Source organism: Arachis hypogaea, chromosome 12, assembly GCF_003086295.3.
Source record: "Arachis hypogaea cultivar Tifrunner chromosome 12, arahy.Tifrunner.gnm2.J5K5, whole genome shotgun sequence".
Classification (NCBI taxonomy): domain Eukaryota; kingdom Viridiplantae; phylum Streptophyta; class Magnoliopsida; order Fabales; family Fabaceae; genus Arachis; species Arachis hypogaea.
This window is the reverse complement of record NC_092047.1, coordinates 119,951,098-119,963,567: the sequence shown is the minus strand read 5'-3', so window position 1 is coordinate 119,963,567 and position 12,470 is coordinate 119,951,098. Positions and strand designations below refer to the sequence as shown.

The window sequence follows — 12,470 nt, the reverse complement described above, 5'->3', positions numbered from 1 at the left end:
TCATTTTATTTTGTGCAATGACGAACTGACAATTTATTTGACAATCTTATTCACGATTTTTCTTTAGACGAAGATATAAACGACATACAAATAAAACGCATAATTGTGTAACCATCGGAAGTAAATGTAATTTTGTTGAAAATATAAAACTTAATTTTACACTAGTTATGTCAAGTTACGGCAAACATATGCTATTCGTTAATTTCAGTATTTTCAGAATCGTAAAGGTATTGTCTCCTTTCGCCACTCGCGAGAATTTCTTATTGTCTTACATTTAAAGGCTCAGTCATTAATGTTAAAAGGATCTTTCCAATAATCCAATGCATACCAAAAGCATGAGAAACAAAAAAGGATGTACAATCATTGACTCTTCATTCTCTGGTGAAAATTTTCCTACAATTAGTCAAACCGAGATTGTGCCGAGCTAGCCCACAGTTAAATATGTCTTGGTTATAATACACGTACAAAGTTTTAGACAAGTATGCAGTGGACATCGATTATTACTGCCAAATTTACAGTTAGATGAGGCAATTATCATCTTAAAGTTAATCGCTTCTGTTCCTGCGGTAAGATGACAATATCGGTTTTGTATATCATCCTCTTTCTGCCATGACTTCATCCATAACATTGGAACATTGTGTCAACGTTCTATTTGCTGGATTACGCGTCTGTTCAAGAGAGAAATTGTAATTCATAGGAAAGAACTATAGACCATAGTGCAAGGAACAAAAAGAAAAGGAAACCACCAAAGGCATAAGCGTAAAGACAGACCGGTTAACAGAGGTAATCATCTTTAGGAAGTGTCATAAAAAAGAAATAGTGAATATACTTGTATCGCTACCCTTTACAGCATCTGGTAACCACTAACCAACAAGCTAGTAATCATGAAGATACAGAAATTGCATCTTCCGAGTCCACCTTTAGCTGAAAAGCAGAGAAAAATAAGAGAAGAAAATTCAGTGCCTAGTAGAAAAACAAAAAATATCGAAAAGACATGGGCTTACTGTCTTTAGATGGTTTTGCAAAGAACTGAGAAGCATCCTTTTGAGCTTGTCGCATTGTTCTACCATGTGACCCTTTCTAGTCAATTCCTCAAGTTGGTATAGTAGGCGCTCGATTGTCGTGTATGGGAACCAAGCAGCAAAGGATCTTTTCCTTCTAATAATATCCGCTGGCCTCTGCAGAAGGTTTACATTAGTCGAAAACGATATCATTAGCATCATGCCATCAAAATTGAGGATAAAATAGTAATTACCAATTAAATTAAGCAATCATAGCGCCTAATCATACAAGTTTGACATACTACCGCTAGTACTTTCCATAAATAACAGAAAAGATTAATTTACCACTGAAGCAAACGATTGTATGCACTCGAGCAAAAGATTAGTAGCTTCTGTATATCGACCATAGCTAACATAAAGCTGAAATAAAGATGCAGGATTTGACTCCCGGCCACTCATACCGGACATCCTTTCCTTTTGTCCCTCCTGTCATAAGTGAAGTGAATATCACAATAAAATCAGAGAAATTTATGAACAGATATTCATGTGGGGATGTTTAGGTAGTTTTGAAAACAGAATTTATGTAGTGCATTTTGCACAACAAGATTTTGATACGAGCTATCAGTGACTACAAATTCAGCTGAGAATATCACCTTGAACAACTGAACCAGCCAAAGGGGCAATTCAATCTGAGGATCTGCACGTAGAAGAGTTTCGGCAACAATAACAGGCAATCTCCCATGAAATTCCTTATATTTTTCCTGCAATTTAGGAGCAGTTCCAAAAGAAAGGTTGAAACATGGAGACAGAAAAATATATTTGAACAGACCACAAGTTTTCAATGTGCATACAAGGTAAATCTTCAGAGTTGCCCAGCAACTACTACCGTCAGTTTGTGGAGTTGTGTGATGTGTAACAGGTGAACCATGGACAACCATCTCAAGCTTAGAAGACGTCACTAACTGGCCATGTTCCCTGAAATCATCCAAAACATGAATAGATTATACAATGCAGAATAAGCAGAAATAAAATAAGATACTGTATGTGCCAAAAAAAAGTGCCAAAAAAAGGATGGTTAGGTTATCTTACTCAACCCAAGTAGATTCTACTTTATCAAGACAGCATCTCAATGAAATAGCAGATAAAACTCTTTCCAATTCCCTAAAACAGAAACCAGTGTTACATAGATAAGTATAGCAATACACACAAAAAATTGAATATGGGTTTTTCAAGGTTTAAAACATCGTATAAAGAAAGTCATGAGTTTCAATCTTGAATATACATGGATGATATAAAGAGTTAATATTTGCTCCTCTCATTTGACATCCTCCCTTTACTCGCAAAAAAAAAAAAAACAAAATAAAATAAAATGCAACTTAAGTGCGTATGTCCACCTCTTCAGTGCTGAACCCTTGAAAAATCTGAGAAGGATCGTGAAGGCCATATCATACAAATTATTGTTGACAAGAAGTTCAGCCAAATCTGATAGGGCTCCATCTTTGCCTAAAGAAAAACGAAAAGGGGAAACATCGTTCAAATTGATATCTAACAAAAACAAACAGTATTGAAACCTCATATTATTAGGCAAACCTTACAATGATCATATGCTTCACATAAAGCTAAAGAATGAGAAAGTATACTAACCAGAAAATGTCCACTTGACATTTACCAGCGATAGCTTATACTCTGCTGAAGTTAGCACAAACTCATTCTCGAGTTTTTCAACATCAATACAAGACTGCCACCTTTCAGGCTCAGCATCATTATCAGCTGCTGCAGCAAAGTTAGAAAATGATATCACTAAAACTGCAAGCAACACTGGAAACAATATTTAGTTTTTTACAAGAAAGCATTAATACAGAAGTTAATAAGTGGGAATTTAGATGAAGAAAGGAAACTGAAGTAAAGAAAAAACAAAAACAAAACACTAATAAAGAAAAGCTACCCAACGCCTCAATGAGGTTATCAGGAATGCCCCCACATATTTCATTCAGCTAGAAATATGAAACAAGTGATGAATTCAAACTAGCACCACAACTTTGGTTGTAAAGCTACTTACAATGATCTTCAGGTATTCTTTTAGCTTTCTTACTTGGGTAATGTTCACCAAGAAGAGAACTTCCATTAGCTGGTGGATCAATCCAGGCATATGCAGGATGAACAAGGTGTAGTGAATTGATAGCAGCGGAGAGTGCATTCAGCCTCTCTTGCAACATCAATGAACTGCCTTGGTAATCTTTTGAAGCAGCTTCAGTTCTCAAACGAGTTGAATACATATACATGTAATTTGCTGCTCGTCGCCAATTATGCTGATGCATTTGAAATGCATAGAGCAACTTGTACAAGTTTGGCTTTGCAGAAATATCTGATCGTTCAGCCTGCATATTACACAGTAAACATTCTATGGATGGAAGAGAACTGCAAAATTTACATCATTCAATCTGCCCGATCAAAGCATACCTTCCAAGCAAGCTCTTGCTCTACCTTTTCCACTAGCCCAATAAGGGGAAGTTTATTGCTACAAAGAATCTGTGAAGAGCAAAAACGAAAAAGATTGGGCGAAGATTCTAAAGAAAATATGCAAAACAGAAAGTATAAACATTACAATGCACAAATGCTTTCTCATGTTAGGCAGAGGCTTGTTTCAGAGTGCATCTTCAATAATATGATCTAAGGCTTCACTAAAAGTAAATAATTAAACAAACCTATATCTACCTGTGAGGATATGGCCAAAAAAATATTGTTCTAAAATGGAAAATTCCACATCTATCTCGGTGTATCTTCTGCATCATCTTAAGTTCTTTAGGTAAACAAATAGAAGCCAATTAACAAAGGAAAAGCAGAAAATTCACAGTTCATCCGAATTCCAACCTTTATAGCACCTTGTTCGTAAAGAACAATTATGAAACGCCTCAAGCAGATGTATTTGCTCTCCTCATCTGGATTTGAAACTATTGCACAATAAGCATCATAATAGCGACCAAGGTCTAATGCAAATATGAAGACATTCGCCCATAGTCGGCCCCTTGTGGTTGTAATGGATCCATTAACCGGGTTATTCTCATCTTTCATAGCTTCATCAACTTGTTCAAGTGCAGCAAGAGCAAACTGGCAAGCACCTTCACTAATACTATATCGTTCAAATAACTGCATAGCCCATTGATAGTATTGAAGCTTCCAAGCAGCCGTTGATGCACAACCACCTGCATAGAAAGCATACGAATTGATAAGAAAAAAATAGTTCTAAGATTATCTGCTTGATGAAGACCTTTAGAATTTAGAGATAAAGATACTCACTAAAACCAAGATACGGAATTCCGACATCTTCAGACAAACTCTGCAAAGCCTCGGATGCACCATTTCCAGATGAAGATCTGAATTAAAACACCAACAAATAGCATCAGGACACAATTTTAAGCAACCAAAAGCCTATATGCAGAGGACTTCAATACTACTATCAATGGAGACTGATTGCTCCAAATGCTGAATTTTCCTCAAAGGTGCTTCAGATATTTAAAATGAAGGTGCATACATGTTCATATCTTCCCCCTTAAGCCAAAGAAGTTATTACTCCTTGCTCTCCTTAAAATTTGAGGACTGAATTTTCCCAAACATATAGTTGATTTTAAATATATATGATTACCATATTTGTCAAAGAAAAAAAAAAGGGGGAAGTTGTAGTCACTTCTATAGTATCGGATGTCATAAAAGTTTCCAATACCATTTCATTTTATGAAAAATAAGAAAATCATTTTATGCAAGTCTGGATCATCCAAATAATAGAAACAAATATTTCAAATGTGAACTATTGCACCTGAAGAAACAGCGAATGGCATCAAAAACCTTGTTGTCCTTCTGTGTTGTATGCAATCCACACTGCACCTGTGCAAGGAGGCAGCATCCTAGAAGATGTTGGCGTATGCACCATCCACCATCAGATTCTTGAATACTTTGGGATGTCTTCTCCTTTAGAAGATGTGCTTCCGCCATCATCAGCAATTGCTGTTGAAATATATGAAATTGAAATATAGTATTCCTTCAGTAAAGATACTAGAAGGGTACAAAAAACTAATAAAATATAAAGGATGAGATTTTGATGAGCCCCTTTTTTATTTAAAAAAAAAAAGAAAAGGTTACAATTTTTAACAGATCTTTAAAAGAATTAAAATCTAATTCATGATATTTAGATGTAATATTTAAAATATATTTTATAGTTTAATCATGTTACCAAAAAGGAAAATTTAGAAACTAAAAATGTTACCTCTAAATATCCCTTTTAAGAGGTTTTACTTTAAAAACTAAAAAATTAAAATAAATAATAAAAAAGGGCTAGATGTTCCAAAAATAAAATAAAATGAATTTCTTAATAGCACAACAAAGTCAAAATAATGTCCATTCTAAGAAGAAAACCAGGCAAGTAAATGACCTCAGCAGCCTCATACTGGCCATGCTTGAAAAGGATAAATGCAAGATCAATTGAACGACTCAGGAAATTAGATGATCCACCAGACTGGCCCCATATGATCCAACTGATAAAGTCTCTCATCCTGTTAACAAAGCTCTGCATATTTGGAAATCTTTTTAAAAGGTGGCCATGGTCTGTTGATGAACTTCTAACATTTAGCAGCAATATAAAAGCCAATGTAAAGTCGCGTCTACCAAGCTTCTCATTCCATAATTGTTTCCCCGTGTTGCAATCTGCATCATGACCAAACTTATTAACACACAATATCAGCAGTATATAAAGTCTCACTTGTTTTGTGATATTTCATCTCACAAGTCAGGAAAGGGACACTAGTCTAGATATTATTGATTTCACAATGAAAGCATGCTTTTGGGAAGTCAATTTAATAAAGTTTCAATTTCTATTTCTTCTCATTTTGGGAGTGGGGGTGATCTTGTGAGTCTGTCACCTTAAGGATGAGTAATTCATGTCAACCTTAATATATTGGCATGTGTAATGATTAAAGATTTAAAAATTAAAAATAAATCGAACCTATATGTAATGATGAAAGTTTAGAATTGAAGTCCTCAGTTGTAGCTGGTGCAGATGGTGTGATGGCAAAGAAGTTGATGATTAGCCATTCAAAAATAATTTCTTGAAGCATTGGAACTATCTCAAGTTGTATTTTGGTGATATCATCATGTGACAAGTGGACCTGTATTATATAAAGTTAACATGAAACCAAAGTTGTAGTAACAATTCACTAAAAAATACAAACTAAATTCTTTGCAGAATTAAAACTAGATGTAAACATGGTACATGACCTTGGCTGCCCAGGTACTCCACAAATATTACAATTGAAAAACTGCTATATTATGTAATTACGTAACTGTTTCAATTAACTGATTTTACAATAAGAAAATCAATGTCTACACATGGAAAACTCACCTGACCACCGATGTCCACCAGATAACTTAAAAATAGAAGGAAATCCCAGGCAGATTCAAACATCACTTTCGAAATCTGATAAGTAGTATGCACTATAATGGAGGAGTTTATATTTGATGACACTTCAGTATCAAAATTTTGTATTATTTTCTGTGGAACCAAAAATTTCAAGAAACCCTGAATTACATTTAAAATTCTGCTCCATGCAGAAGCCTTTCTGTACAAGCTTTGAAGAGATAAGAACATTTCAGCAGAAAGTTTTCTCAAGCTTTTGTGATCTATAAGCTCCTTCTCATTGGGCCCTGATATACAAGATCCAGTTTCCAGAATCTTCACTATACAGTGAACAATGTCTTCAGATGAAATCACTGGTGCAGTTAAAACTGATTCATAAAAAATAGAGGATGCAGTTTTGCCCAACTGTTGGCTGAAACTCATAACACATCTAAGTAATTCGACCAGAATTTCACATTCAAGATCATCATCAAGTAAATCCACAAGGCCTGTGAGCTCACCAACTTCATCTGAAGACCCTACATGTTATGGAAAAAGCTCAACATTTTTTCAAGGAAAGCATACGAAAACAATGTACAGAATAATATAAGAAAGTACCATTTAAAAAAAAAACTATTTTTAATACAAGAATTCTGAAAGAGAGAAGATAGATTAGAGACTAGAGGTATCCATAATTATTAGTTACCTTCTACAATCCGCTCAATATCTTCCAAAGACCGAAAAATTGAAACCGAACTTTTTCTGATTAAACCAACAGCATCAGTTGAAGAATCAACAAGCAAGCCATATATTGCATTGTTCTTGCACCAATTGTGGAAATAGCGGGTCAGAAAACATTTCCAAGAATGCAGTATGGACAGCTTTTCAGAACCAACCTACAATAGTATCAATCTTGTCAGTTTACCATAACATGCTCTTCTCAAAACTAAAGAAAGGATAAATACCAAAAGAGAGATTAAATAGATACAAGAATGATGACCTCATGTTCAATGAGTGACAGAACCTCCTGTTTTAGTCCATCAGCAGTTAATGCTTGTAAGTCAGATTCAGGCAAATGCCTGCTATATTCAGCAAGTGTTGCATGCAAAGCAGCATTATGATGCACCCCAGGAAGAAGCAGTTTGCGCAGGAATATAGAAGATATAAATGGCACAACATCCTCCTGTATAAAAGAAATAATTAAGTCATCCTCTTCAAAATCATGGATAATAACCCCAAAAAAAAACGTGAAAGCACCAAGTGCTATCTTGAACATACGAGAACTCCTAGCATGATAGCAAACAACACTTACATGTTACATTAGAACCTTGACTTCCTGAAAACTAAAAGGACCGGAGAAAAATTATAGATGATCTAACCTAATACCTTTGAAGATGAAAATATTGAACATGCAATTTGCAAGATTTCATCTGCTTGATGTTCTGAACTTTGAAACAGCTGATCAGCAACAACTTCTTCTTGTAAAGCATAAGAAAATGCTTCTACCCTGACAAGACATAGGATAACAATTAAGCAAGAAGAACCACTTCACCCTCATTAATATCCAGGCTAGATTTATATAAAGTAAGAGTCAAGACCACTATCAAATACCAATTGGCAAAAGTGTAGCTAATATCATATTTTACACAAACTGCTTTCTTTCATAAAATACAGATACAACTGGAGAGATAATACCAAGTTTATACTATAACTAATATAAAAATTTATCAGCTGAACAGCTTGGCATGAACAAAGAGAATGTTACTTACTCCTCAACGTTTGTTGTTAACATGTGTGAAACCAATTCATCATCTTTCAATATCCATATCTTATCCAGTGTTATTTTAACGTCAAGGCATTGTCCCTGCACAAAACTAAAGCAGTCTCACATCCAGAGCAAGGGGTAAAAAAACGTCATCCAATCAAGCAGCTTAAGTCCAGTGGATTACCTCCTCCAAGGTGATATTTTGCACTGAAGGATCCATAGAAAAAACATTTCTCTCCCCAAAATTATATCGGATACTATGTAAAGAAATCATCTCCAACTCTTCATCCTTCACAATCCCAAAAAAACCAGTTACAAAAGGAAGCAATACAAGATAGCATATTAGAGTATAATATTGATATTTACATCAACAAAGTAGCTGATACTGCAAATGATGTTACAATCTTTTAAATGAAACTGCATTTTTTTTTCCACAACTCCAGGTATGAAACAAATCCTTCAGACATCAATCTGTATTTAAGACAATATGCATTGTATAAACATTAAACAATATTTGCCGAATGCAACCAAAGTTCATAATGGAAGAATCATTTAATCTTAACTGGGAAAAGAGGGGGGGGGGGGGGGGGCACAAAAGATATGGAGCAACAAAGAAAAAAGAGCAACAGAAAACAGAATGTCTTCAGTTACATACCAAACCGTGTTTGTATAAAATTGACAGAGGAATTGTACTTGAATCAGGGTCAAATTGACCCACCCATAACCTTCGAAAGGTAGCACCTACATAACAAAGTCAGTGAAGAGCAAATCTGTCATTTTGAGCATACAAGTAAACACAAGAATGCGGTAGTGCATGATACTAAAGAAAGGCAATGATCAATTGTATGCGATATATTGCACAAATGAGATGATGCTTACCATTTCCAATCCCCACATCCAAGGCGTAACATAAATATGAAAAGCATACAAGTTGGAGCTAGATTTGATATACAGTAAATACCTGTTACGGTATGATTAAAGACCCTGCTATGAGATGAAAGATCCCAAATTCGTAATGTCCCATCTGAATGAAGCACAAACACAAACCTTTTCCCATGTAACTCAGATATTTCCATGTCCTGTACAGCACCCACCATTTTACCCCTGGAAGACATGTTTAACAAATACATTACAGTTCAGAACATGGGAGCAGGGAGGGGAATAAACTGAAATTCCAAAAGAAAACTAACATAAGTGATATTATATATAGTATTTTGCCTATTTATTATTAGAATTTAAAACAATAATACCGTGACATCAAACCCCACAAACGGCTGACTCCAGCTTCATCTCTCAGCTCATGCACAAAACCTTTAAAGGAAAACATATTCATCACAAACCATTAGGAAATGATAAATCAATAGCAGGCAAATTTCAAATAGAGAAATTTCACATTATCAAAGCCATGCTTATGTTGCAACATAGTTGAAACCATCTCTATTCCCTAATCCACCAACAAACAACACACAACCAGCCCACGCAAACTGAAAGTTGCACCAAAATGCAGCCTCAAGTTCTTGGAGAAATTTGAGAATTACACAAGTATGGTTTACTATGAAAGGTCAGAGAAAAGGGAAGAAGCATAGTAGCATACACACAGTAACATACACATGGTAACAGTAACTGGAGATCAAGTTGCCAAGCCAAGTTAATCATACCAGGAGCACTTGTGTCAATCACGCCAAGGCGGAAACAGCACACAGAACCATCACTTCTGCCAACAACAACACACCCAGCCGTTGCAGTAACAGCAGTTATCGGCACATGATTAGAAACATAATCGCACACATTAAGCTCGAAAAGATCCTCTGCTGGGAAGAGGGCACTCGATGCATAAGCCGAAACATTCCGAATTTTCAAAAGATAGGCCACCCCAGTCACAGTCAACACATATAACAAGTAAGGAAACCTAGAATTCCTACTAATCTGCATCCAAAAGAAAGAAAAACACAACTACCAAATTAAATTACAGGTAAATAGAGAATTTGAATAAGCTTATAAAAAAAACACATTCAACATAGAAGAATTAGAAAATGAGAAGCTCTCTAGATGCTTCTCCTATCACGCAGATGCGGAGACTAATTATGTTCACATTATGCTTTCTTTACATAATCCAAAAGCTCATTCAGGCGGAATAAACATAACAAGTGCAGTGAATAGTTTAAGCAACCTCATTTTTGCAGACGAATGCAAATGGACAAAGCTGGTAAGGGAATATGAATCTGAGACCGGCTTTGGGTAATTCCTTCGAAGCATTGAGCTCAAGAAGCTCAAGAGCATGAGGCTGCAACTTGTGGATTCTCCTGTGTACATTATGAGATCGACAATGAGACAGAATCCTTTTAACTAACTCTAACCAATTGCTAACAAACTCTATAGCTACCCTAACTAACTCTAACCAATGCTAACAAGCTCAGAAACTACCCTAACTAACTGAGATTAATTAATGCAAATGCGTAAATTGCAGAACCTTTTTTTCTCCACGAAGAACGTTGGTACTACTTGTTACTGAAATTATCTAACTTTGAAATGCAAATAGCAAAATTGAAAGAGATATCGAACCAAATTAGATAAGCTGAAGGATCTTCGAGGACGAAGCAGGAAGCGCGGTCGTCAACGGTGGGAGGAGCAATTGTGGTGGCGTTGGTGCCGTCGACGGCGGTGGGGATGTTGGAGGAGGAAGAAGGGACGGAGAGTTCGATCCACCGAAAGACGTCGGTTCCGATGATGGGGACTTCCTTGCCGGCGAGAGTGGAATCAGTTCCCATTTTGAAATTCGAAGCTAAGAAGCAAAAACCCTTAAAAGAAGAAGGGTTTTTTCTCAGTGTAGGGTTCTACTAAGCTAAGCTGCAGGAAGAACAGTACAATAGAGTTGGCGCTCAAAAAGAAAAACATTAAAAACCACCAATAAAGAATAAATTAACTTTTTTATCCATACTAATTATCATATATTTATATTGTCAATGTAAAAAAACAAAAAATTATAGATATATCTGGGTTATGCTACACATTCTGACATTCAAGTATTTTTTCATTTAAATTTTATTCAAGTAGGTCCAATACCAACAAAAATTACTCTCATTAAAAGAGCATCATTACACGTGCTTTATCTCCCCGCTTCTTCTTCTTTCAAATACATGAGTCATCTTCTTCTTCTTTCAAATTCACATATACCTCCTTCTTCGCGCACGCAGATTCTTCTTCTGCTTCTCCTCCTCCTTCTCTAGGTGTTTCGAATTTGATTTTATATAATGAATTATGTTTCGTTCATTAAGTACTATACAATTGTTTCACCATAAGTACGTGTTCGGTTCATTATGCAGAAAGGTGTTTGAATTTGATTTTATATAATTCATTCAATACTATAAAATTGTTTCACCATGAATACGTGTTTGGTTCATTATACAGAAAGCTATTCGAATTTGAATTTATATAATGGATAATGTTACATTCATTTAGTACTATATAATTGTTTCACCATAATAACATGTTCAACACAATTTAAAACTCTTACTCCTCACCTACTGCATCTTCCCCAGGAAGAGGAAGAGAAGAAAAAAAAGACAAAAAAATACAGCAGCAGCAACAATAAAAGAATGACGATAAAAAGAAAACACGTGAAGAAAAAGGAACGCAAAAAGGAAGGAGGAGAATGAGGAGGAGGAACGCAAAGAAGAAAACTAAACTAGCATGCGAATAAGAAGAAGCGCGAAGAAGAAGAGAAGAAGAAGAGAATAAGCGTGAGGAATGAAGAAAATAGTAAAAACTCATGACCTAAAGTTGCTTGGATGAACTTGAATGCCAAAATTGTTCGGATGTGAAGACTCTGATTAATTATATATTATCATATTAATATTAGTAAAATAACTAATTTTTAAATTTACCTATTAAAGAAAACACATAAAATATGAGTCTAATTAGATAATTGTATAAAAAATTAAACCATATATTATCTTGATAGTTTGTTACGTGGATTATGGCATAAAATATGAAATAGATATATTAGAGCATCTCTAATGCTAATTTCAATTTTTTTTTTGAGTCATATACAATGATACATAAATATTTGTAGGACTATTTGTTATAATAATGATTTAAAATTAAAAGTAAAAATAATTTTTCTAATATTTAGTTTTAATTCAATTAAAATTTTATATTATGTTTAATTATTTTATTCACATAATTATATAAATGGTAAAATTTTATTGGTTATCCATAAAAGTGATATCGGTTTCATTCATTAATCAATTCTATTGCAAATTTCAATTCTAAATCAATTTATTTTTTAAAAGTATCAAAAGTAATACTCTAAAAATAC

General features: G+C 34.7%; 1 protein-coding gene across 13 annotated transcripts; it reads right to left on the bottom strand.

Moving 5' to 3' along the window:
* Positions 1–351: 351 nt before the first annotated feature.
* Positions 352–11,079, bottom strand: LOC112728948 (nuclear pore complex protein NUP160-like). Of its 13 annotated transcripts, none has more exons than XR_003166338.3 (28): positions 10,715–11,079; positions 10,323–10,455; positions 9,811–10,078; positions 9,403–9,463; positions 9,114–9,256; positions 8,808–8,893; positions 8,337–8,441; positions 8,157–8,251; positions 7,774–7,894; positions 7,388–7,570; positions 7,094–7,283; positions 6,394–6,926; positions 5,998–6,160; positions 5,428–5,699; positions 4,816–5,003; positions 4,299–4,375; positions 3,873–4,204; positions 3,462–3,530; positions 3,061–3,379; positions 2,646–2,774; positions 2,396–2,504; positions 2,091–2,162; positions 1,853–1,976; positions 1,655–1,762; positions 1,347–1,487; positions 1,005–1,178; positions 772–924; positions 352–668 (listed from the first exon to the last, which is right to left on the bottom strand). XR_003166338.3 is itself a non-coding variant. In XM_025779308.3 (27 exons), exons 1-27 carry the CDS (start codon positions 10,918–10,920, stop codon positions 883–885), a joined length of 4,443 nt encoding a protein of 1,480 aa, XP_025635093.1. In that variant the 5' UTR covers positions 10,921–11,078; the 3' UTR covers positions 352–882. The 13 variants fall into 13 exon arrangements, 7 of the variants coding, with proteins under 7 accessions (XP_025635093.1, XP_025635096.1, XP_025635094.1 ...); XR_011869063.1 differs by having other exon boundaries at positions 3,094–3,379; positions 10,715–11,073; XR_011869061.1 differs by having other exon boundaries at positions 2,646–2,771; positions 10,715–11,055.
* Positions 11,080–12,470: the final 1,391 nt, after the last annotated feature.

Excerpts from the sequence above, each read along its gene's own strand:
- LOC112728948 (XM_025779308.3), bottom strand. The coding sequence starts at position 10,920 with ATGGGAACTGATTCCACTCTCGCCGGCAAGGAAGTCCCCATCATCGGA. Across the intron at positions 5,700-5,997 it reads ACTTTCATCATTACATATAG|ATTGCAACACGGGGAAACAA; the intron begins GTTCGATTTATT and ends GTCATGATGCAG. Across the intron at positions 3,380-3,461 it reads AGCAAGAGCTTGCTTGGAAG|GCTGAACGATCAGATATTTC; the intron begins GTATGCTTTGAT and ends TGTAATATGCAG.